Here is a 26,311-nt window from a genome sequence, read left to right as displayed (position 1 = left end):
GAGAAAATAAATAAATTAGTGAAAATAACAGATGGAATGATTTACTCATTGCACTCATGAAATGAAGACAGGAGTCTGGGGGTTGAATTGGGGTGGGGCTTCTCATAAAGTCTGATGAATGAAGAGGGGTGGGGCGTGTTACTTTGAAATTGAAAGGGGTGGGGCTTGTTTATAGGACAGTAGGTCAGAGAGGGTGGGGCTTGTTACTTTGTAACCAGAAAGGGGCGGGGCTTGTTTATGTTACTGTATGTCAGAATGGGCGGGGCTTGTTACTTTGTAAATAAATAGGGGTGGGGCTTGTTTATGGGACGGTAGTTCATGGTGGGCAGGGCTTGTTACTTTGTAAATAAATAGGGGTGGGGCTTGTTTATGGGACGGTAGGTCAGAGTGGGCGGGGCTTGCTACTTTGTAAATAGATTGGGGTGGGGCTTGTTTATGGGACGGTAGGTCATAGTGGGCGGGGCTTGTTACTTTGTAAATGGAAAGGCGTGGGGCTTGTTAATTGGACAGTAGGTCAGAGTGGGCGGGGCTAGTTACTCTGACTGTGGGACGGAGATGGCGGGGCCTTTGGGGTCGTCGAAGCGGTCCATGGTGTGCAGCTGCATGATCATGTGCAGGCCGTAGGTAAGGAGCAGGACCATAAGTGCGGAGATGAGCAAACCCATCCAGATCCCTGGGGTGAAGAACCCTGCACAGTCACTGGCGTAGGAGAACTCCTTCCCAGTCACGTTAAAGCCCTGGATCTGTCCAGAAATAAATAAATAAGGAGGAGATGAGGAACTGAATTTTGATTATAAATAACATCACCACAGTGTGATCATTCCACATATCTTCACTAAAGAGTAACTGAAGCCACAGTACACAAAAAAAAAACCTTTTCTTTAATTACATTTTTATATTAATTTATTTACATTCAGGAATAAATATGTGACTGAAATCCCCTCTGGTGATGTAGTTATTCTTTAGGAAATATCATACAGCAGTTGTTTTAGTTGCAGCACCTGGAAGTCGTCGAAGGAGATCCTCCAGTCGTTGGCGTTGTCCTTGGCTGAGCGAGGAGTGAGCAGAGGGTAGCGGAAGCTGGTGACAGAGTGACAGCGGTACGAGTACTCGGCCGGAGCGTAGATCCCTCGACTGCCGTTAAATGAAGCCGTTTTTCTGTCGTACTCCAGCTGAACCTGATCCATGGTGAACCATCGGCGTGCTGAAACCTTATAGTGCCTCTGACTCATCACAAAGCTGAGGAGAACATCACATCATCATCATCATCATCATCCACAAACACAGCTCCTCATCTGACCAAGAAACCCTCAGATTTCACAGATAAAACATTTAAATAAACAAATTACCCATATATATAAATAATTTATCATAATCTAATATCTATCCATTAATATTTAAATGCTCTTCCCATTGTGCAATAAAGAAAAATACATTTTATTATTTTCTATTTAAAAAATGTGTAATACGGCTTTTTAAATCTAATTTTATTTTTTATTTGCATTTTTTTGGATAAACACACTGGAAGCTTCAGTCACCAAAACAAAAAGCTTGTAAGTGCAAACACACTCGGCAATAAAGTTCTTTCTGATTCTGAACATTTACTCTGCATCACTGCTGGGTTCTGGATCCTGATTGGTCAGGAGGAGGTGATCGTGGTCAGGAGGAGGGGATCGCTCTGATCGTGTGTTTCTGTAGTGAGTAAGGAACGAGTCTTCAGTCTCAGGGCTTTGTAACAGTCAGAGGTAAAGCTATAACTTTTCTCTGACACTTGAGACAGAGCCCTGGGAAAGAGTGTCAACAGGAACTATCCTGTTTAAAAGTATATAATTTCTTAATAAATAAAATTAAATGCAGTGATGTTAGAGGAATAAATCACTTGGAGATGTGCTGTTACAGGAAAATAATCAACTTCAGGGTGAGTATTATGTTAAATTCTAATATCAGACCATTTGTAGTGTGTATATCTAGGGTGCCATTACTTTTGAACATATTCAACCAGTACTTACATGAGCTTAAAAGACCGGTAACTTAATATGTCTTCATAGTTGAGGACGAGCCTGTAAACAAAAAAAGCAAAACAATCAACTTTTTTTGTTTTGTTCCTGAACTCGGCCGGGTCTGAACCTCATCTCGTCTCCTCGAGCTCACCTGGAGTGTGTGGCGTTACAGAACGATCCCTCCAGCTTTGGAGAAACCCCTTCTCCGAAGGTTTTTGGGCTGAGGTTGTGTCTCTCCCACCTTCCTGAGCGATATTCACTCACGGTCAGGTTCTTGGCCCACAGCAGGATGCAGGCAGAACCACGCTCCTTAAACTCCACAGGTGGGTATGGAGCAGGAGAACCCTCACGCCGGTACTGCAGCAGAGAACGTGCTCCTACAGAGTGCACCTCTGGAATCACCTCCTCAATCAGCTGACATGAGAGAGAGGGGGTCGAATATTTCCGTTTATTTTTTATTTTTATAGCAAGAAATAAAGTAAAGAAAAAAAACAGGAAGAAAAGATCAATAGAATTGTGATGACATTTGATCTTTAAAACAATAAATAAATAAACAAACAAAAATAAAGTAAAAATTTTACTATAATCATCTAAATCATTATTTAGGGTAATAATTAATTAGATTTATTTACTTAATTAATGGCATTTGTGAGATGTGTTCCAGATGTTTTAGTAATGGTCCATGACTCGTTCTTACCCGTGAGGGACGGAGAGCAGTGTAGATGGCTGTGTAAGGGACAGACTGACTACCCATAATTCTCAGCACCTGACCAATCATCTCATCTGAAACAGAATTAATACTTTAGTGCATTTCACGTCACAAGTGTGTGTGTGTGTGTGTGTGTGTGTGTGTGTGTGTGTGTGTGACTCACCATTACCACTGAGCACCTCTTTAACAGACATCATATCAGCCCTGAGAGAGAGAGAGAGAGAGAGAGAGGAAATAATGTTAATCACTGAAATCATAAGAATGTAATAAAATGTGTGATAAAGATTTAAATACAGTGTAAAGTTCAGAAAAATGTATAATGTAGAAAAGCACACTAAGTACTTAGTTTATATAAGTGTAGTACAGTGAAGAGTACAGTGTGTAGTATAGTCAGGTTGTATACAAGTGTAGTACAGTGTGTAGTATAGTGATGGTGTATATAACTAATACAGTGAGGAGTACAGTGTGTAGTATAGTGATGGTGTATATAACTAATACAGTGAGGAGTACAGTGTGTAGTACAGTGAGTGTGTATATAAGTGTAATACAGTGAGGAGTACAGTGTGTAGTATAGTGAGGGTGTATATAAGTGTGGTACAGTGAGGAGTACAGTGTGTAGTACAGTGAGTGTGTATATAAGTGTGGTACAGTGAGGAGTACAGTGTGTAGTACAGTGAGTGTGTATATAAGTGTAGTACAGTGAAGAGTACAGTGTGTAGTATAGTGATGGTGTATATAAGTGTAGTACAGTGAAGAGTACCGTGTGTAGTATAGTGATGGTGTATATAAGTGTAGTACAGTGAAGAGTACAGTGTGTAGTATAGTGATGGTGTATATAAGTGTAGTACAGTGAAGAGTACAGTGTGTAGTATAGTGATGGTGTATATAAGTGTAGTACAGTGAAGAGTACAGTGTGTAGTATAGTCAGGTTGTATACAAGTGTAGTACAGTGTGTAGTACAGTGATGGTGTATATAACTGTAGTGCAGTGAGGAGTACAGTGTGTAGTATAGTGATGGTGTATATAAGTGTAGTACAGTGAAGAGTACAGTGTGTAGTATAGTGATGGTGTATATAAGTGTAGTGCAGTGAGGAGTACAGTGTGTAGTACAGTGAGTGTGTATATAAGTTTAGTACAGTGAAGAGTACAGTGTGTAGTATAGTGATGGTGTATATAAGTGTAGTACAGTGAAGAGTACAGTGTGTAGTATAGTGATGGTGTATATAAGTGTAGTACAGTGAAGAGTACAGTGTGTAGTATAGTCAGGTTGTATACAAGTGTAGTACAGTGTGTAGTATAGTGATGGTGTATATAAGTGTAGTACAGTGAAGAGTACAGTGTGTAGTATAGTGATGGTGTATATAAGTGTAGTACAGTGAAGAGTACAGTGTGTAGTATAGTGATGGTGTATATAAGTGTAGTACAGTGAAGAGTACAGTGTGTAGTATAGTGATGGTGTATATAAGTGTAGTACAGTGAAGAGTACAGTGTGTAGTATAGTGATGGTGTGTATATAAGTGTGGTACAGTGAGGAGTACAGTGTGTAGTATAGTGATGGTGTGTATATAAGTGTGGTACAGTGAGGAGTACAGTGTGTAGTATAGTGATGGTGTGTATATAAGTGTGGTACAGTGAGGAGTACAGTGTGTAGTATAGTGATGGTGTATATAAGTGTGGTACAGTGAAGAGTACAGTGTGTAGTATAGTGATGGTGTATATAAGTGTAGTACAGTGAAGAGTACAGTGTGTAGTATAGTGATGGTGTATATAAGTGTAGTACAGTGAAGAGTACAGTGTGTAGTATAGTGATGGTGTATATAAGTGTAGTACAGTGAAGAGTACAGTGTGTAGTATAGTGATGGTGTATATAAGTGTAGTACAGTGAAGAGTACAGTGTGTAGTATAGTGATGGTGTATATAAGTGTAGTACAGTGAAGAGTACAGTGTGTAGTATAGTGATGGTGTATATAAGTGTAGTACAGTGAAGAGTACAGTGTGTAGTATAGTGAGGGTGTATATAAGTGTAGTGCAGTGAGGAGTACAGTGTGTAGTACAGTGAGTGTGTATATAAGTGTAGTACAGTGAAGAGTACAGTGTGTAGTACAGTGAGTGTGTATATAAGTGTAGTACAGTGAAGAGTACAGTGTGTAGTATAGTGAGTGTGTATATAAGTGTAGTACAGTGAAGAGTACAGTGTGTAGTATAGTGAGGGTGTATATAAGTGTAGTGCAGTGAGGGGTACAGTGTGTAGTACAGTGAGTGTGTATATAAGTGTAGTACAGTGAAGAGTACAGTGTGTAGTATAGTGATGGTGTATATAAGTGTAGTACAGTGAAGAGTACAGTGTGTAGTATAGTGATGGTGTATATAAGTGTAGTACAGTGAAGAGTACAGTGTGTAGTATAGTGATGGTGTATATAAGTGTAGTACAGTGAAGAGTACAGTGTGTAGTACAGTGAGTGTGTATATAAGTGTAGTGCAGTGAGGAGTACAGTGTGTAGTACAGTGAGTGTGTATATAAGTTTAGTACAGTGAAGAGTACAGTGTGTAGTATAGTGATGGTGTATATAAGTGTAGTACAGTGAAGAGTACAGTGTGTAGTATAGTCAGGTTGTATACAAGTGTAGTACAGTGTGTAGTATAGTGATGGTGTATATAAGTGTAGTACAGTGAAGAGTACAGTGTGTAGTATAGTGATGGTGTATATAAGTGTAGTACAGTGAAGAGTACAGTGTGTAGTATAGTGATGGTGTATATAAGTGTAGTACAGTGAAGAGTACAGTGTGTAGTATAGTGATGGTGTGTATATAAGTGTGGTACAGTGAGGAGTACAGTGTGTAGTATAGTGATGGTGTGTATATAAGTGTGGTACAGTGAGGAGTACAGTGTGTAGTATAGTGATGGTGTATATAAGTGTGGTACAGTGAAGAGTACAGTGTGTAGTATAGTGATGGTGTATATAAGTGTGGTACAGTGAAGAGTACAGTGTGTAGTATAGTGATGGTGTATATAAGTGTAGTACAGTAAAGAGTACAGTGTGTAGTATAGTGATGGTGTATATAAGTGTAGTACAGTGAAGAGTACAGTGTGTAGTATAGTGATGGTGTATATAAGTGTAGTACAGTGAAGAGTACAGTGTGTAGTATAGTGATGGTGTATATAAGTGTAGTACAGTGAAGAGTACAGTGTGTAGTATAGTGATGGTGTATATAAGTGTAGTACAGTGAAGAGTACAGTGTGTAGTACAGTGAGTGTGTATATAAGTGTAGTGCAGTGAGGAGTACAGTGTGTAGTACAGTGTGTATATAAGTGTAGTACAGTGAAGAGTACAGTGTGTAGCATAGTGATGGTGTATATAAGTGTAGTACAGTGAAGAGTACAGTGTGTAGTATAGTGATGGTGTATATAAGTGTAGTACAGTGAAGAGTACAGTGTGTAGTATAGTGAGGGTGTATATAAGTGTAGTACAGTGAAGAGTACAGTGTGTAGTATAGTGATGGTATATATAAGTGTAGTACAGTGAAGAGTACAGTGTGTAGTGTAGTGATGGTGTATATAAGTGTAGTACAGTGAAGAGTACAGTGTGTAGTATAGTGATGGTGTATATAAGTGTAGTGCAGTGAGGAGTACAGTGTGTAGTACAGTGAGTGTGTATATAAGTGTAGTACAGTGAAGAGTACAGTGTGTAGTATAGTGATGGTGTATATAAGTGTAGTACAGTGAAGAGTACAGTGTGTAGTATAGTGAGGGTGTATATAAGTGTAGTGCAGTGAGGAGTACAGTGTGTAGTACAGTGAGTGTGTATATAAGTGTAGTACAGTGAAGAGTACAGTGTGTAGTACAGTGAGTGTGTATATAAGTGTAGTACAGTGAAGAGTACAGTGTGTAGTATAGTGAGTGTGTATATAAGTGTAGTACAGTGAAGAGTACAGTGTGTAGTATAGTGAGGGTGTATATAAGTGTAGTGCAGTGAGGGGTACAGTGTGTAGTACAGTGAGTGTGTATATAAGTGTAGTACAGTGAAGAGTACAGTGTGTAGTATAGTGAGGGTGTATATAAGTGTAGTACAGTGTGGAGTACAGTGTGTAGTACAGTGAGTGTGTATATAAGTGTAGTACAGTGAAGAGTACAGTGTGTAGTATAGTGATGGTGTATATAAGTGTAGTACAGTGAAGAGTACAGTGTGTAGTACAGTGAGTGTGTATATAAGTGTAGTGCAGTGAGGAGTACAGTGTGTAGTACAGTGAGTGTGTATATAAGTGTAGTACAGTGAAGAGTACAGTGTGTAGTATAGTGATGGTGTATATAAGTGTAGTACAGTGAAGAGTACAGTGTGTAGTATAGTGAGGGTGTATATAAGTGTAGTAGTGTGTAGTATAGTGATGGTGTATATAAGTGTAGTACAGTGAAGAGTACAGTGTGTAGTATAGTGATGGTGTATATAAGTGTAGTACAGTGAAGAGTACAGTGTGTAGTATAGTGATGGTGTATATAAGTGTAGTACAGTGAAGAGTACAGTGTGTAGTACAGTGAGTGTGTATATAAGTGTAGTGCAGTGAGGAGTACAGTGTGTAGTACAGTGAGTGTGTATATAAGTGTAGTACAGTGAATAGTACAGTGTGTAGTATAGTGATGGTATATATAAGTGTAGTACAGTGAAGAGTACAGTGTGTAGTGTAGTGATGGTGTATATAAGTGTAGTACAGTGAAGAGTACAGTGTGTAGTATAGTGATGGTGTATATAAGTGTAGTGCAGTGAGGAGTACAGTGTGTAGTACAGTGAGTGTGTATATAAGTGTAGTACAGTGAAGAGTACAGTGTGTAGTATAGTGATGGTGTATATAAGTGTAGTACAGTGAAGAGTACAGTGTGTAGTATAGTGAGGGTGTATATAAGTGTAGTGCAGTGAGGAGTACAGTGTGTAGTACAGTGAGTGTGTATATAAGTGTAGTACAGTGAAGAGTACAGTGTGTAGTACAGTGAGTGTGTATATAAGTGTAGTACAGTGAAGAGTACAGTGTGTAGTATAGTGAGTGTGTATATAAGTGTAGTACAGTGAAGAGTACAGTGTGTAGTATAGTGAGGGTGTATATAAGTGTAGTACAGTGTGGAGTACAGTGTGTAGTACAGTGAGTGTGTATATAAGTGTAGTACAGTGAAGAGTACAGTGTGTAGTATAGTGAGGGTGTATATAAGTGTAGTGCAGTGAGGGGTACAGTGTGTAGTACAGTGAGTGTGTATATAAGTGTAGTACAGTGAAGAGTACAGTGTGTAGTATAGTGAGGGTGTATATAAGTGTAGTACAGTGTGGAGTACAGTGTGTAGTACAGTGAGTGTGTATATAAGTGTAGTACAGTGAAGAGTACAGTGTGTAGTATAGTGAGGGTGTATATAAGTGTAGTGCAGTGAGGGGTACAGTGTGTAGTACAGTGAGTGTGTATATAAGTGTAGTACAGTGAAGAGTACAGTGTGTAGTATAGTGAGGGTGTATATAAGTGTAGTACAGTGTGGAGTACAGTGTGTAGTATAGTGAGGGTGTATATAAGTGTAGTACAGTGTGGAGTACAGTGTGTAGTATAGTGAGGGTGTATATAAGTGTAGTACAGTGTGGAGTACAGTGTGTAGTACAGTGAGTGTGTATATAAGTGTAGTGCAGTTAGGGGTACAGTGTGTAGTACAGTGAGTGTGTATATAAGTGTAGTACAGTGAAGAGTACAGTGTGTAGTATAGTGAGGGTGTATATAAGTGTAGTACAGTGAAGAGTACAGTGTGTAGTACAGTGAGTGTGTATATAAGTGTAGTACAATGAAGAGTACAGTGTGTAGTATAGTGAGGGTGTATATAAGTGTAGTACAGTGTGGAGTACAGTGTGTAGTACAGTGAGTGTGTATATAAGTGTAGTGCAGTGAGGAGTACAGTGTGTAGTATAGTGAGGGTGTATATAAGTGTAGTGCAGTGAGGAGTACAGTGTGTAGTATAGTGAGTGCGTATATAAGTGTAGTACAGTGAAGAGTACAGTGTGTAGTACAGTGAGTGTGTATATAAGTGTAGTACAGTGAAGAGTACAGTGTGTAGTATAGTGAGGGTGTATATAAGTGTAGTGCAGTGAGGAGTACAGTGTGTAGTACAGTGAGTGTGTATATAAGTGTAGTACAGTGAAGAGTACAGTGTGTAGTATAGTGAGGGTGTATATAAGTGTAGTACAGTGTGGAGTACAGTGTGTAGTACAGTGAGTGTGTATATAAGTGTAGTACAGTGTGGAGTACAGTGTGTAGTACAGTGAGTGTGTATATAAGTGTAGTAAAGTAAAGAGTACAGTGTGGCTGTAGTACAGTGAGGTATTCACCCAGAGGAGCTGTAGGGGAGGCTGAAGATGAGCAGAGCGGGGACAGAGGCATTGAGTCTGAGCTGGGCCAGCATGTCAGGATCCATGTAGAGCGGTGAAGTGTTCAGCTCATCCTGCAGCAGCATGGGGAGAGAGGAACTGACCATGGAACACACCGAGGGCAGGAGCAGGGAGGAGGAGGACTGCAGAGTCGACTAGAAAACAAAAACACAAACAAAGACAATGCACAGTAAGAACCTCACTGATCAGACATGCAGAAAGGAGAAAATGAAACTCAGCTTAACACCTCACAGGCTACACCTGCCCCGAGTATAAACACGAGCTTCACAGAAACCTCAGAGCAGGGTTTAATCTGTAGACCAGAGCGAGATCTTTCTAATCCGCCTCACCTAATGAGTTTATAATTCAAATTAAATTCATAATTTATTCATATTCATTACTCACCTCCAAATTAGGAAAGGTGCTGCACTGTTTGTTCCCAAACACACCAGCATACTTTGTGAAGTCATCAACACTCAACTGAGAGAAAAATAAATATTACTGTCAGTAGAATATTATATTTAATCACGATTAATCGCACATTCGTATCTATTTTAAATGTACCTTCAATTAATAAATTTAATGTTTTTAATATTCTAATCAACATGGATAAATATTGATGCTTTATGCAAATGTATGTTTATTATTAGTGAAACTGAACTTAACATGGAGCATGAAGAATAAATATTTCTGTAATTGTTTAAAGTAATTGTGGTGTTTTAAATCACGTAAATCATCAGAACTCCAAACAGAACTTTTGCTGTGTTTCCACACGGACGGTTTTGATTGCCGGATCTGTTCGTCATGGCGGATTTAGGTGCTGATTTGAGACTCGGCGCAGCAGTAAATGTTCAGTGATAAAAAAAAAAGATTTTTTGGTGGAGTTTATTATTTTTTTTTTATATCTGAGTAATTAAAGGATGTTGTGAGGAAATGTGTGTTGTGATAAAGGTTTTTTTTTTTTATTATTTCTCTTTTATAATATTTATGTATATTTTTTTATAGAAATGGTCACAGCAATGCGTGTTGATAAAATTAGTGCCGTTAAAATAAACGTACGTGAATGAGTTATTAAAACTTTGAGTTTAACAGCTCTAATATTTATTACCAAATACATCTAATCGAATCTAATCCAACCCAGCACAACCTCATCCATCTAATCTAATCCAACCCAGCACAACCTCATCCATCTAATCTAATCCAACCCAGCACAACCTCATCCATCTAATCTAATCCAACCCAGCACAACCTCATCCATCTAATCTAATCCAACCCAGCACAACCTCATCCATCTAATCTAATCCAACCCAGCACAACCTCATCCATCTAATCTAATCCAACCCAGCACAACCTCATCCATCTAATCTAATCCAACCCAGCACAACCTCATCCATCTAATCTAATCCAACCCAGCACAACCTCATCCATCTAATCTAATCCAACCCAGCACAACCTCATCCATCTAATCTAATCCAACCCAGCACAATTTAATCAATCGAATCCAAGCTACCCTAACCTAATACAATTTCATCTGATCTAATCTAACCCAATCTATAGGACTAAAGGAGAAGAAATATAAAACCTGGAATTGTGTTTGAATTTATTTTACTACACATAAAGGTGTAACCTGTTTATTGCTCCACCAACTTGTTTACTCAAACAGCAAATGAACAGCTAAATTCCTCCTACTTTCTGAGCTGCTCAGATCCAGAAACCTCCTCTTTACTCATTCCTTAATACAAAATTAAAAACTTCTGCAAGACTTTCATCAAGTTCCAGGTCATAAGCTGAAGGAGAGAGGATCCAGGATCATAGGAGGCATCAGCTGGAGCATTGGGAGTAACTGCAGAACCGCAGAATTCTGATAGACTAACAGTGTGAAATGTAGAACCTGACTCTTCAAACCCACGTGACACAATCCTCACGAGTGACAATTCCATTCTAATTACCACTCAGTTGGAGTTATGAGTAGAAGGTGTACACCCCCACTGACCTTGTCCTGTAAGAACAGCAGGACGTTGTGAGGTGTAGATCTGAACGCTGTGTTCAGGTATGACTGGAGCTCACTCATTGATACGCTGTGACCTGCAGCCAGGTCGCTCTGAGAGGGCAGTGAAAACCTGGTAGAAAAAAGGATTTTTTACAGCAGCACAAGGTAAAATCAACAATAAATTAATACAGGAGTACACAACAGCTAACTAAAATTATTAAAAAAAAATATCGTGAAACCGTGATATTTCGTATCGCGATAATATCGTCATTAACTGTATCGCATGACCTGAGACGGTGCAGCACTGGACAGTGACCACAGACCCGCAAACGCACTGAAATCCCTAATTATTAACACAAATCTCATTTATACGATACAAACGATATTTGGTGTTAATGGAGAGAAGTGTAAAGTAAAATCTGTATAAACATGAGCATGGAGATATTTTTCTTTGCAGTCTGAGGTAACGGCTTGATGGCGTCCTTGCGGGATTATTAGCGCCATTCTCTCCAGACACGAATAATAATCGCTGTGAATTATATTAAAGTAATAATTCACCCATCACTGGTCCACATCAGCAGCGGAACATGTTCTGTACATTGTCCAGCCGCAAAAACACCGAGCAGAAGAGCCACAAGCCTCAGCGCAGAGCGGGCAGAGAGCATCCTCACAGCCGCCATCTTCAGCTTCACCACCGGCTCTTAGTGACGTCACTCCTGCGCGTGCCATTGTCACGGGTGAACTGTAAACATTTGTATCCCGGATATCCGGTCATTTCGGCGTAGACGTCAATTAATATATGTATATCATACTGAGATGTTTTTTTTCTATCTTTTTAAGTTTAAACGCGTACAATAATTATATAATTTTAAACAAGAATTATATCGTTCATAAAGACTTTTAAACATAAAAACATTGCGTAATATTAAAATATCGTATTAAATTCCTTTATTTACCTCTATTCGGTGCAATAAAAGTGTATTAGCATTGACTATTATTTCACTGTTAGTTTTAAATTAATTATATTTAAAATCTCAACGATTGTTTACACTGTATATTATTGCTCTGCATTTCTATTTGAATCAGGCGAATAAGGAAGTTACCAAAGGGTCCTACGGGTGCAGTCTGTGTAGGGGTGCGCATTAGAACACACCACAGATCACGTGACCACAATCCGGCCTGAGACAGTCTCTAATGTGACCACTGTAATAAGAGTTTGAATCCGTACAATTTATAAAATAATATTGTATAAGGCACTGAAATTATTTGTATAAATATATTACAGACTTAACAGTCTGTTGGTTTTAATACTTCAATTCTTCTTTTTGATCTTCTTTCATCTTCTCCCATTAGGGGTCGTACAGCGGATCATCCGTCTTGGTTTAAATACTTCAATACAATACTAATAATAATCAACCACAAGCCGTATTGGTGGGCAAACACAACTCATCCTCCTTCACACTCAGCACTTGAGCTCCTCAGGGTTAAGTTCTGAGCCCCCTGCTGTACTTGCGTTACACATATAACACATGTGTGGCCACTTCCACCTCCCCCATCTCCAACAACGATGAGATGGCCTACCTACAGAAGAGAACTGGAGAGATGGTGCAGGGAAAACAAACTTCTCCAGAACGTCAGCAAGACTAAGGTTTCTGGCACCTAGGTGTTCACCTCACACAGGACCTGTCATGTCCTCTCACATCAAAGCCCTGATGAAGAAGCCCAGCAGCTTCTGTATCATCTGAGACGCTTAAGGGACTTTAAACCTTCCTCTCAGGTGCTAAAGACTTTCTCCACCTGCACCATTGAGAGCGTCCTGAGGGGTAGCATCACTTCCTGGTTTAGGAACAGCACCATGCAGGACAGACGAGCCCTCCAGAGGGTGGTGCGTTCAGCGGAAGAAACCATCTGCACCAAGCTCCCTGACCTGCAGGACATCTACAGCATGTGGTGCAGGCCAGAGCCAGGAAGATTGTGAAGGACCTCAGCTTTCCAATAATGGACTCTTTTCTCTGTTACGTTCAGGAGAAACGATTCTGCTCCTGTCTAATTTCTGCTCCTCTGTGTGTATAATATATATATATATATAAACTTATTTCTAGTTGTACTTTATATTTTTTATATACTTTTATTTATTTACATTTTATTTTTATGTTCTATTTCTATTTTCATGTTTAGATGTTGGCCAGTTGTAAGTTCACTAAAAACAATCGATATCAATAAAGGTGTTAAAAAAAAAAATGTCAAATGAAATGTGATTGGTAGTGATATTGCATTAGAATGATATTGTTCAGTTTAGTTTAAAGATCATTAAAACTAGTAGAAGGCCGGTGTATTATGTAATGATATATGGCAGTATTAGGGTAATGGAATGTTTAGAGGTAAATAGACAAGGTGATTTGTGTAATGTTATTAGTAATGGATTATATTTGAAAAATATTTGTATTTGATCTGTATGAGCTGTTCATATATAGCTGGTAATATTCTTATATCTGTTATCACTTTGCTGTTTTCTGATTAAATACCCAACATGAGGCAACAGTAAAGTTGTTTTGTAAATAGAGTTAGGCATCAATAAGTGTTTCACTTCAGCCTAAACCCCTTCAGTCATTGCTGTACTCTAAAAATTCTGTTTGTGTATGTTGTTATGTTTAAATGACTGAAGAAAAAATAAACTAACTCACTAAACTAACACTACATGTTGTATTCTGTATGAATATGACAAATACAATTGTAAAGGAAGAAACTTTTCAGAGACAGGAAGAGAGAGAGAGGTTTTAGTTTTAAAACTAAAACAATATAAAACTATTTTATATGCAAAAATAAATAAATAAATAAATATTGGAGATGTTTAAACTGTTCTATCATGGTGTGGATGGAAAGAGAAATGGTGTAGGGGGATTCTGAAGGAAGAGTACAGTAAGAGTGTAGTGGAGGTGAAGAGAGTTTCTGATAGGGTGATGAACATGAAGCTGGATTAAGAGGATGAAGAGTGGAAGTCGGTTGGACCAGATGACATACAAGTAGAAGCATGGAGATGTTTAGGAGAGATGCAGTGGAGTTTTTAACCAGGTTGTGGAAGGTGAGTAGATGCCTGAGGAATGGAGAAGGAGTGTGCTGGTACTGATCTTTAAGAATAAGGGAGATGTGCAGACCTGCAGTAACTACAGGGGAATAAAGTTGATCAGTCACACCATGAAGTTATGGGAAAGAGTAGTGGAAGCCAGGCTGAGAGAAGAGGTGACCATCTGTGAGCAGCAGTATGGTTTCATGCCGAGGAAGAGCACCACAGACGCCTTATTTGCTTTGAGAATGTTGATGGAGAAGTATAGAGAAGGTCAGAAGGAGCTGCATTGTATGTTTGTGGATTTAGAGAAAGTGTACGACAGGGTGGAGAGAGGAGTTGTGGTATTGTATGAGGAAGTCATCTCCAGGTCAAGATCTCTGAATTTCTTTTCATGGCTCTCTGCTCTCCCCTTCAGCCACTGTTCGTAACCTTGGGGTAACTATGGACAGTCAACTGTCTTCTCCTCACATCTTCTCTACAATATCCAAGGATTTGACTATTTCTCTCCACACAGGCTGCCCAGGTTCTTGTTCAGCCTCTTGTGATTTTGAGACTGGACTACTGCAGCTCTCTGCTGGCAGGTCTTCCCCTGAACGCTATTCATCCACTGCAAATGATCCAAGAAGCAGCTGCACGGCTTGGGTTCAATCTGCCCAAGTTCTCCCACACCACACCACTGCTGCTCCTTCACTGGCTTCCAGTAGCTGCACGTATCAGATTCAAAACACTGATGTTCACCTACAAGGTCAAAAATGGACCAGTGCCATCTTACCTCAGTGACCTCATCACATCTCGCACTGCACCACGCTGTCTGAGATCCTCCAGCACTGCTCCACTGGTACCACCTTCTCTCAGAATGAGAGGTAAGTACACTTTCACGGCTCTTCTCTGTTCTGGCACCGAGGTGGTGGAATGAACTTCCCCTAGATGTCCAAACAGCGGAGTCCCTGACCATCTTCAAGTGACCGTTGAAGATTTTCATCTTCCTGAAACACTTTAATTAGCACTTTCCAAGTTTGCTTTGTAAAAAAGCTAGAGACTTAAAGCACTTTTGTTTGTTGCTCTGGAAACGGGCGTCTGCTAAATGCCACAAATGTAAATGTAAGTCTGGTGTGTCAGAGAAGTATGTGAGGGTGGTGCAGGACATGTATGAGGACAGTGTGACAGCAGTGAAGTGTGCAGTAGGAACGACAGACTGGTTCAAGATGGAGGTTGAACTGCATCAAGGATCGGCCCTGAGCCCTTTCCTGTTTGCAGTGGTGATGGACAGGTTGACGGACGAGGTCAGACAGGAGTCTCCCTGGACTATGATGTTTGTGGATGATATTGTGATTTGTGGTGAGAGTAGGGAGCAGGAGGAGAAGATCCTGGAGAGGTGGAGATATGCGCTAAAGAGAAGAGGAATGAAAGTCAGTAGGAGTAAGACAGAGTACATGTGTGTGAATGAGAGGGAGGGCAGTGGAGTGATGCGGTTGCAGGGAGAAGAGGTGGAGAAGGTGGAGGAGTTCAGGTACCTGGGGTCAACAGTGCAAAGTAATGGAGAGTGAAGAAAAGAGTGCAGGCAGGGTGGAGTGGGTGGAGAAGAGTGATAGCAGGAGTGATTTGTGATAGAAGAGTATCTGTGAGAGTGAAAGGGAAAGTTTATAGGACTGTGGTGAGACGTGAGATGTTGTATGGATTAGAGACAGTGGCATTGAGTAAAAGACAGGAGGTGGAGCTGGAGGTAGCAGAGCTGTAGATGTTGAGATGTTCGTTGGGAGTGACGACGATGGACAGGATTAGAAATGAGTTTATTAGAGGGACAGCGCATGTAGGACGTTTTGGAGACAAGGTGAGGGAGGTGAGATTGAGATGGTTTGGACATGTGCAGAGGAGGGACATGGGGTATATCAGTAGGAGAATGCTGAGGATGGAGCCACCAGGAAGGAGGAAAAGAGGAAGATCAAGGAGGAGGTTCATGGATGTGGTGAAGGAGGATATGCAGGTAGTTGGTGTGTAAGAGGCAGATGTAGAGGACTGGGGGTGGGGTGGGGTGGTTGGAGACGGATGATCCGCTGTGGAGACCCCCAATGAGAGAAGCCAAAAGATGATGATATGCAAAAAAATCTAAATCCTTCATTTTTATTCCAAACTTCACACCTGAATAATTCACAACACTTACAGGTTCTTCTGTTGTTTCCCTGTAGAACATCTGGAAGGTTCTGTTTAGAACTCTAACAATCTTTTTTCCTTTTCAGAACATTTAGAACCCTTTTTAAAACCCTGAATTACCCACTTAAAGAACCCTTCTAGAAACTCCTGACAGGTTTGAGATGTTAAGGAGTAAAAAAAATACATTTAGAACAAATGGGTTCTTCAAGAAGATGAGCTTTATAACCTTTAAAAAAAATAATCATTCTACTGGAAATAATTTAGGAACACATACAGCTGTGTGGTTCTCTGTTCTCCCAGGGTTCCTTGCTGAAAGGTTCTAAGTTCTACTTTCTCTATAGGTTCCTTTTAATAAAAGTGTTCTCCTGGTGAACACTTTCTGCTGGATAATTACAGGTTCTTGGTTTCCTGAAAAGCTTTTATTTAGAACCCCAGGGTGAAACAGTGAATGGGTTCTGTAGTATTGAGGAGTAATTTGGGGTTTCTTAGCATCACAAGTGGAGAACATTCCATTTTGGATTGGCACACATTCTTTGAAGGTTTACTGGATGATTAAAGGTTCTTCAAAGAGTTCTACATGGACACTTCTCTAAAAGAGTTACAGGGTTCTTAAGTTTACTTAACAGTTTTAAATTAAATAATTTCTCTCTTGTAGGGTTCTACACAGAACCAAACCAGGTGATCTACTGACCTGATGGAGACTCAATTCCTCCACACACTGCATTTGAACCCAAACAGGAGAACGATAGAATGAATGAAATAAACCGTGTAGAAATGAGTCCTGATTGTAATAACTGCATTTAAAATACAAAACTGTATAAAAATCTTCTCTTCCTGTACAGGAGCACAAGATCTGCATTCCACAGAACCTGAGAATGTTAGTGTGTCCGTGAGGCTCCTCGTACTGATCCAAGGAGCAGCTGAGAACATCTCTGAAAAATTGTTTACACATATGACCTTTCACCTCATTCGGTCTCACACCACCTGTGTGTGTGTGTGTGTGTGTGTGTGTGTGTTGGAGTGCAGTTCTCCATGTGCCCCAGGTTCTCCAGCTGTGTGTGGATCACCGGCTGGTTTGGATCCTCTGATGAAGAGCTTCAGCTTGAGATTTTAAAGTGCGGAACTCGGCCTGGATGAAGTCAGTCAGTGTTTTTCTCATTTCCACCTGCAGGTCAGTGCATTTACACAAACACACACACACACACGCACAAACACAAACACACACACTTTCATTTACAATGAAGGTGTTCCATCCAGACTGAGAAAACCAACCAACAATAAAACACGACTACCTGCACATCACCAGGTTGCAGATGAACACTGTAGTGAAGATCACCTTAAGCAGTGTGTGCACGTATGAATGTGGGTAAATGGCTAAAAATCTGAAATAACTGAGGTAATTTAGTGCTTCATACGTCAGTAGTAGTAGTACCAGTCCTCAGTAGTTTAGTCCTCTGGACTAAAGAGGAGAGGGACCATCTGTCTTGTTATAAGCACTTGGTTGAAAAGCTGCATCTCTGATGGTATGCTGGTGCATTAGTGCTTGTGGAATGAGCAGTTTGGACAGGCTCCATCAATGCAGAACATATACAGGTTTTAGAGCAACAAATGCTTCCATCCAGAAAACGTGTTTTGCAGGCTGAGGAAGTTAACAACAGTAAAAGGAGGGCTGATCTATTAGCTCCATGTCTCTGTTTTTTCTTTCGTAGCAAAGTGATAGTAGTTCATCTGCAAGTCAGTTCGCAAAACTACAAGTGTTCGCCAGTTTTTGGAGCAATTACAAACAAACGGATCGCACAGCGTGATGCAGAGATACATCAGGCTGCAGCTCCAGGAAAGTGGAAGAGTGGCATCTTGTTGATTTAAAAACACTTGCTAGCGCTTGTGAGTTTAGGCAGTTCCTCAATGACACACTGAGGGATCGGTTTGTCTGTGGTATGTTAGGAGAAGCTTACTGTAAACGCCTCTTATTTGAGAAGGATTTGACCTTCAAACAAGCCTGTGAAATTGCTCTTGGCTTGGAACTGGCATACAAGAATACAAAGGAGTTGGTAGAAGGTGCTGACCATTCCAGTGCTGGTGTTTATGGGGTTGCCAACTATTCACGTGGAAAACAGAAAAACAAACCGCAAAAAGCTCTTGCTGCATCAGGTAGATCAGCAAAGAGCTCTTCAGTTAGACAGAAAATGACAAGCCATCGTTGTGTTGTAGAGAGAATAATCAGCCACAGGAAAGCCATTTCTGCACTGCAGTGTGTCATGCATGTGGTAAAACAGGTCATTTGAAAAAGGTCTGCAAAAGCAGTAAAAGAGCAGGTAAAACCCAGTTAGTGACGCTACAACTGAATTGAGTGCTTCTGAGGATGCGTTTGAACTCACAGTCACAGTCACAGTGCACAGTCTACACTGCTCAAGGACAGAAAGATGGAGTGTTTTGCAAACTTGATCTGTCATTCGCATACCAACAATGACCTCTAGATCTTAAATCAAAGCAGTACCTGACAATCAACACCCACAAGGGCATAGATAATGTGGTTTGCTTTATGGATGACATATTGGTGTCAGCATCTACTGAGGAAGCACATCTAGCAGTGTTGGATCAGGTGATGGCCAGGCTAGATGAGGGTAGGTAGGGTACAGGGTAGATGAGCACGGTCTACCTTCTACGGAGGACAAAGTTGAAGCGATCATAAATGCGCCAGCTCCACGGAATGTCTCAGAATTAAGGTCCTTTTTAGGATTATGTCATTATTATGGACATTACTGCATCTTTTCTACCAGCTTTTGCAAGCAGACATCAAATAGAATTGGTCACAAAGTTGTGATTCAGTACCGTCGTGTGACCATGCGAATGCAGATGCATTATCCCATCTTCCATGCAAACCTGGTCCTTCCAAGGAGATGAGGGTGTTAGTGCAAGACTTCAGACCTTTTAAGAAGTTAATATTTAATATTATAATATAAAAAGTTATATATGTGTTTAAAGTTACACCAATTTAAGCTCAGGTTATGTTAGGTCTCAATCTAAGGAGGGAGGAGGGTGATATTATTAGTGCGACTGTGTTACATGTATTTCGGTATATTTATTGTGCGCATGCACTGCAAGTTGTTCTGCAGGCTGAGGAAGTCAACAAGTTTTTTCTCATCCATTACAATAGCAAGTCTTTGTGGTAGAAGAGTGCAGGTGCTGAACTGACCTGCCTGCAGTCTAGACCTTTCACCATTTAAAAACATTCGGTGCATCATGAAACAAAAAACACAACAAAGGAAACCCAGAACTGTTGAGCAGTTAGAATCCTGTATAAATAACTAATATAAACTTCAGCAGCTGCTCTGCTCGGGTCCCAGATGTACACAGACAGAAGATGTGATGCTACACATTGGGAAAACATGGTCCTGTCCCAACCTTTTTGAGACGTGTTGCAGCAATCAAATTCATAATAACCTTATTTTTACCTTAAAATGATATAAACTCTCAGTTTAAATGTTTTTTGATTTATTGTGAATAAAATAAAATGGGTTAATGAGCCCTGCAAATCATTACAATCTGTTTTTATTTACAAATCACACACGTTGCATATTGAAGATGATGAAGGTGACGATGAAAATCTTACCGGACATTTATTTTCCGCTCTCAGGGCTTCGACGATGTGCTTCACCGTAAATGGTTTTCCGACTAACACGGTTATTCTCTGAAAATCCACACAGTGAGTCTCAATCATCAGAGCGATTACAGAGCATTTAGCATTAGCATTAGCTCAGTGCTCACCTTTCCTACTCGAGGGATGTATGGCTCACTATTAGGAAGAACATCATTCAGACCTACGCAGAAGAAAAAAACATGAGGAGCGTATAAACAGCTCACCTGAAGGGAGAAACACAGGGTGAAGATACAGGTGGATGTGAAGCTCAGAACTGGACCATGTGATCATATAATGATATTTACAGTGTGATATATGAACCATGTGTTGTGATTGTGAACGGAAATATCTCCATGTACGGTACATCATGCTTCAGCTGGATAACAGTTATAATCAGTGTAAACTGCAGAAACAGTAGTAGTATAGGTTATAAAGATAATAGTGATTAATACACAACCACAACTTTTAGATGGAATAAGTGACACATTGCCTGCATCCTGAATACACAAAAAATTATACTATAAACCTAAAAAGATGCAGAATATTTCTCATCCACCAACAGATTTTTCACTACATTCTCCTGAAAATCGATTCAGTTCAATCGAATCATACAGCAACATAAAACCGCGAATCACTTATTCAGCAGGTTTGTTATGGTTTCCATAGTAACAGCTCTTACATTGGGCATGGTTTATTTGAGGGAAGGAGTCTCCAGTGTCAGCGCTTTATAACAGTCGGACGTGAAGCTGTAACTAGTTTTCAGAGGTGTGAAGGACAGAGGACGAGGTGTGTGGAGGACGAGGACACGAGTGTTTAGAGCTGCTATAACGCAAGTGAAAACAGAAACTCCTTCGTTCTTATTAATGAATAAATGAAGGAAGTGTTTAAACTCACCCACGTGCCACAGAGGGAGGATCACAGGATGGAGCGAACATTCTGCTATTAAACGCCCGACTCCTGCAGGACATTCAACACATCACACACATTCCCTCTGAAAGTAAATTCTAAACCTGAAATACGTCACACACACACACACACGTGAGAGACACGTGAGAGACACCTCAGACCGTACTCACCCCATTTTAACCTGATAAACCCCTCTGTCATGTTCACCTTCCCTGAAAAACACAGGTGTGTGAGAAGGATCTGTGTGTGTGCGTGTGTGTTATAAAGGTAAAGCTCTGAATCGTCTCACCTTCAGGAAATATGTGCACCCAGTCACCCTGATTTAGTTTCTCCACCAGGAAGTCCATTCCTCTCTGATACACTCCATCACCTAAACATCACACCACAACACACCACACCACAACAATAACCTGAATAATCTAAATAACCAAACCACAACAAGCACACCAGCAGCACTGCACCACCGCAGCCTCTGGTCCCTTTAGGAGTCACTTTGTAAAGCAAAAGTGTTAAACAGTGATATTTTAGGCGTCATTTTAAATCAATATTTTACTCATTATATCTGTAATTAATATTAAAGGAAGGCTTTTAAACTAAAATGTCACTTATTATGGTTATTAATAAAGGTTAAGGCACAGACAGTTGATCACTGGAACTCTGGGCAAAAATTCATACCCATAGTTTTTCCGGCTGCCGGTCCACTGTTGTTACGAGAGCGGCCTCTAAAGGCAAATCACTGACACCACATGCTGATTGTTTTTATATGTGAGACTGCGAGCATGCACAAAAACTGCTATATTTATTATTTATTAAGTATTCATTATATAATATAAATATTTATTAATTAATATATATTTATATTTATTTTCTTGTTTTTTATCCAATATCCCTTTTAAAAACTATTAGTTACCAGATATCGTTATTGATAAAATCCACTTTCGCTTGACCTCCAGTTATTAACGCAGTGTGAGGACTCCTGATCCACACTGCACTCCGAGACAGTGTGAGGACTCCTGATCCACACTGCACTCCGAGACAGTGTGAGGACTCCTGATCCACACTGCACTCCGAGACAGTGTGAGGACTCCTGATCCACACTGCACTCCGAGACAGTGTGAGGACTCCTGATCCACACTGCACTCCGAGACAGTGTGAGGACTCCTGATCCACACTGCACTCCGAGACAGTGTGAGGACTCCTGATCCACACTGCACTCCGAGACAGTGTGAGGACTCCTGATCCACACTGCACTCCGAGACAGTGTGAGGACTCCTGATCCACACTGCACTCCGAGACAGTGTGAGGACTCCTGATCCACACTGCACTCCGAGACAGTGTGAGGACTCCTGATCCACACTGCACTCCGAGACAGTGTGAGGACTCCTGATCCACACTGCACTCCGAGACAGTGTGAGGACTCCTGATCCACACTGCACTCCGAGACAGTGTGAGGACTCCTGATCCACACTGCACTCCGAGACAGTGTGAGGACTCCTGATCCACACTGCACTCCGAGACAGTGTGAGGACTCCTGATCCACACTGCACTCCGAGACAGTGTGAGGACTCCTGATCCACACTGCACTCCGAGACAGTGTGAGGACTCCTGATCCACACTGCACTCCGAGACAGTGTGAGGACTCCTGATCCACACTGCACTCCGAGACAGTGTGAGGACTCCTGATCCACACTGCACTCCGAGACAGTGTGAGGACTCCTGATCCACACTGCACTCCGAGACAGTGTGAGGACTCCTGATCCACACTGCACTCCGAGACAGTGTGAGGACTCCTGATCCACACTGCACTCCGAGACAGTGTGAGGACTCCTGATCCACACTGCACTCCGAGACAGTGTGAGGACTCCTGATCTACACTGCACTCTGAGACAGTGTGAGGACTCCTGGTATAACGTATACTAAAGTATAATAATGTCATAGTTAGGATTATTGACCCTTAAAACAAGAATAAAAGGAAAAAGGACTATAAAACACAACATATACCTCGAACCACCGGTACACACTTCCCTCTGCTGAAAAAACCAGAGTGGAATTCCCTCGTGAAGCAAATATCAGATGCCGTCGGGGTCCTGCGAAGGGAACGTGTGTACATTTAATAAAATATTTAAGTAATAAACAAATGTTATGTTGTGAAATGAAATAAAGAGAAAGCTTAAGAAGAAAAGGAAGAAGGAGCATTTTACCAGTTGCTTACGTACCATCTCATTTTCTTCCAGTTCCACAGCTGCTGAAGCTTCAACACTCCTGTGACAGAATGGGGTTTGTCATTTCTACATTTCACATCATGACTTTTCCAGCGTGTTTATTCAAAATCTATGATTTACATTTTTACACAAAACCTTTTGCTTCTTCACACTGAGACTCTACATGACTCTTTAAATCTGACTCCTTCTACATGACTCCTTTAACTTAATCATCTACTATTATAGCATTTGGCAGACACCCTTATAGAAGGATTAAGGGCCTTGCTCAGGGGCCCAGCAGGGGCACAGCAGGGGCAGCTTTGGCAGTGCTGGGATTTGAACTCACGACCTTCTAATCAGAAGTCGAACATTTTTTTTCCCCTCCCAAATCTAATGAACTCATCACTGTGACTCCTCTGTATGACTTCTCTCCATGACTCCACCCACCCCAGATGTGAGGGTCGTCCATGCAGGACTGGTGATTGGACAGGGTGATGAGCGGCGTATCCTCCGCCCGTTTGTCCACCAGATCCAGAAGAACCTCTTGGTTGTGCACCGACACAGAGTTCATGTATTCTGAGGAGCAGATGGTCATGTGATCAGAGATGGAGTTTCAAACAGTCTGAGTGAATGTGAAGAGGGTGAAGAGGGACTCACTGGTCCACAGACAGCTGTAGGATCCCACCATGCCCATCACAAACGAGCTGGAGATCCTCCAGCCCAGACGGGGGCACTGTGGGAATGGCCATGTTACCTGCAGGGGCATGAGAAGTTGAGCACGCACAGTACCTGTACACCAACTGAAAAAAAACCACAGAAAAACATCACGTGTGTGCGTGTCAGACGTGTTACAGACGCGATATGTTCCTATTACACCACTGCAACTGGAGACTCCTTCCATAAACGTGACCTGTTCCTCCTTCACATTATCAATCACTCGAATGTACAACGTACACAACCCTGTAAACGAGGCGTTACCATGGAAACGATAACCAACCCTAGTACCTTCATATAAACCTGCACTACAATCAGAGCTGATTTTCTGGAGAACTAATCACCATCTCCTGACCAATCAGAGCGCAGGACTCATCAACACGTGTCTGCCATTTATTCATTCATTCATCCATTCATTCATTTTCTCCCGCTTATCCGTAATTCGGGTCGCGGGGGCAGCAGTCTAAGCAGACCCCCGCCTTCAACTGCTGCCCAATCCTCACAGCACCGTCCCTTACGGTCCCTCCTGCAGGTGGTGAGCCCACGGGAAGCGTGCCTGCCATATTTTACAGAATTTATTTCACAAGAATTTACAGGTATTTTCTTCCCCCCCCCCCCCATAAAACACACATTTATGAATGAAAGTGTATCAAACCGGAAGTGGCTCGGACCATTTCATTTGCAAACATAGCGAAGAATTGTGAAACTAATCTGAGACAGGACCGGAACAGGACCTTCATTACTCCTTACTGCCCCGCTTTATCATCATCATCATCTGTGCCCCAGTGAGAGGGTCAAGTACATTATAAACTCTCTCACCTTCTCTCTCCTGCTGGCTGCTGGGTCAGGCGAAAAAAACTGCTCAAACCGGAAGTAATTACCACATGGGAACACAGACTTATGGGAGATGAAGTTTTAGATTAAACGTGTTAGGAAGCGGAAAAAAGTAAAGAAAATACACATAAACTATAAATACTTAGTTTTAAATTGAGGTAAAAAAAAAAAAAAAAAAAAAAAAAAAAATATATATAAAGAATTTAAGGATAACCCTATAGGCATTACATTTATAAATTCATGTTTTATAACTTTTTATTTTTTTATTTTTGGGGGAAAATGTCCAGTGTTAAACGCGGAACAAATAAAACGGAATTGAACTGAATCAGTAAAATAAGAAAGTCAGTCAAATTATTAAAAACTTATTTCGAAGAAACTAGAAAAGTATAATACTTAAACATACTTTATTATAATTATAATTATTATTAATAATAATATCATCAAAATAATCATAATAATAAGGATAAAAAAGAAGAAAAAAAAGAAATACATTAAAACCTCCCATTACACTTCACTACTACTCCCATTACACTTCACTACTACTCCCATTACACTTCACTACTACTCCCATTACACTTCATTACACTTCACTACTACTCCCATTACACTTCATTACACTTCACTACTACTCCCATTACACTTCACTACTACTCCCATTACACTTCATTACACTTCACTACTACTCCCATTACACTTCATTACACTTCACTACTACTCCCATTACACTTCACTACACTTCACTACTACTCCCATTACACTTCACTACACTTCACTACTACTCCCATTACACTTCACTACTACTCCCATTACACTTCATTACACTTCACTACTACTCCCATTACACTTCATTACACTTCACTACTACTCCCATTACACTTCATTACACTTCACTACTACTCCCATTACACTTCACTACACTTCACTACTACTCCCATTACACTTCACTACTACTCCTATTACACTTCATTACACTTCACTACTACTCCCATTACACTTCATTACACTTCACTACTACTCCCATTACACTTCACTACACTTCACTACTACTCCCATTACACTTCATTACACTTCACTACTACTCCCATTACACTTCACTACTACTCCCATTACACTTCACTACACTTCACTACTACTCCCATTACACTTCATTACACTTCACTACTACTCCCATTACACTTCACTACTACTCCCATTACACTTCATTACACTTCACTACTACTCCCATTACACTTCACTACTACTCCCATTACACTTCATTACACTTCACTACTACTCCCATTACACTTCACTACACTTCACTACTACTCCCATTACACTTCACTACACTTCACTACTACTCCCATTACACTTCATTACACTTCACTACTACTCCCATTACACTTCACTACACTTCATTACTACTCCCATTACACTTCATTACACTTCACTACTACTCCCATTACACTTCATTACACTTCACTACTACTCCCATTACACTTCACTACACTTCATTACTACTCCCATTACACTTCATTACACTTCACTACTACTCCCATTACACTTCACTACTACTCCCATTACACTTCATTACACTTCACTACTACTCCCATTACACTTCACTACACTTCACTACTACTCCCATTACACTTCATTACACTTCACTACTACTCCCATTACACTTCATTACACTTCACTACTACTCCCATTACACTTCATTACACTTCACTACTACTCC

The 26,311-nt window shown here is 40.6% G+C and overlaps 2 protein-coding genes across 2 annotated transcripts; both read right to left on the bottom strand.

Annotated features, from left to right (window-relative positions):
• Positions 1 to 287: 287 nt before the first annotated feature.
• atp6ap1a (ATPase H+ transporting accessory protein 1a) lies at positions 288 to 11,813 on the bottom strand. Its single transcript, XM_083569474.1, has 10 exons — positions 11,643 to 11,813; positions 11,088 to 11,214; positions 9,500 to 9,574; positions 9,056 to 9,249; positions 2,873 to 2,913; positions 2,698 to 2,783; positions 2,152 to 2,414; positions 2,010 to 2,060; positions 1,002 to 1,239; positions 288 to 743 (listed from the first exon to the last, which is right to left on the bottom strand). Exons 1-10 carry the CDS (start codon positions 11,762 to 11,764, stop codon positions 534 to 536), a joined length of 1,407 nt encoding a protein of 468 aa, XP_083425600.1. The 5' UTR covers positions 11,765 to 11,813; the 3' UTR covers positions 288 to 533.
• A 4,443-nt stretch (positions 11,814 to 16,256) lies between these two features.
• On the bottom strand, positions 16,257 to 24,674 carry tafazzin (tafazzin, phospholipid-lysophospholipid transacylase). The gene is made up of 11 exons (XM_083520786.1): positions 24,583 to 24,674; positions 23,707 to 23,849; positions 23,497 to 23,625; positions 23,065 to 23,110; positions 22,850 to 22,935; positions 21,138 to 21,218; positions 21,019 to 21,060; positions 20,837 to 20,899; positions 20,071 to 20,123; positions 19,916 to 19,993; positions 16,257 to 17,467 (listed from the first exon to the last, which is right to left on the bottom strand). Exons 2-11 carry the CDS (start codon positions 23,813 to 23,815, stop codon positions 17,366 to 17,368), a joined length of 789 nt encoding a protein of 262 aa, XP_083376912.1. The 5' UTR covers positions 23,816 to 23,849; positions 24,583 to 24,674; the 3' UTR covers positions 16,257 to 17,365.
• Between the last annotated feature and the right edge of the window lie 1,637 nt (positions 24,675 to 26,311).

The sequence above is a fragment of the Silurus aristotelis genome (genome assembly GCF_946808225.1).
Source record: "Silurus aristotelis genome assembly, chromosome: 19".
Lineage (NCBI taxonomy): Eukaryota > Metazoa > Chordata > Actinopteri > Siluriformes > Siluridae > Silurus > Silurus aristotelis.
The sequence above is the reverse complement of the archived record's forward strand: the minus strand, read 5'-3'. Positions and strand labels throughout refer to the sequence as shown.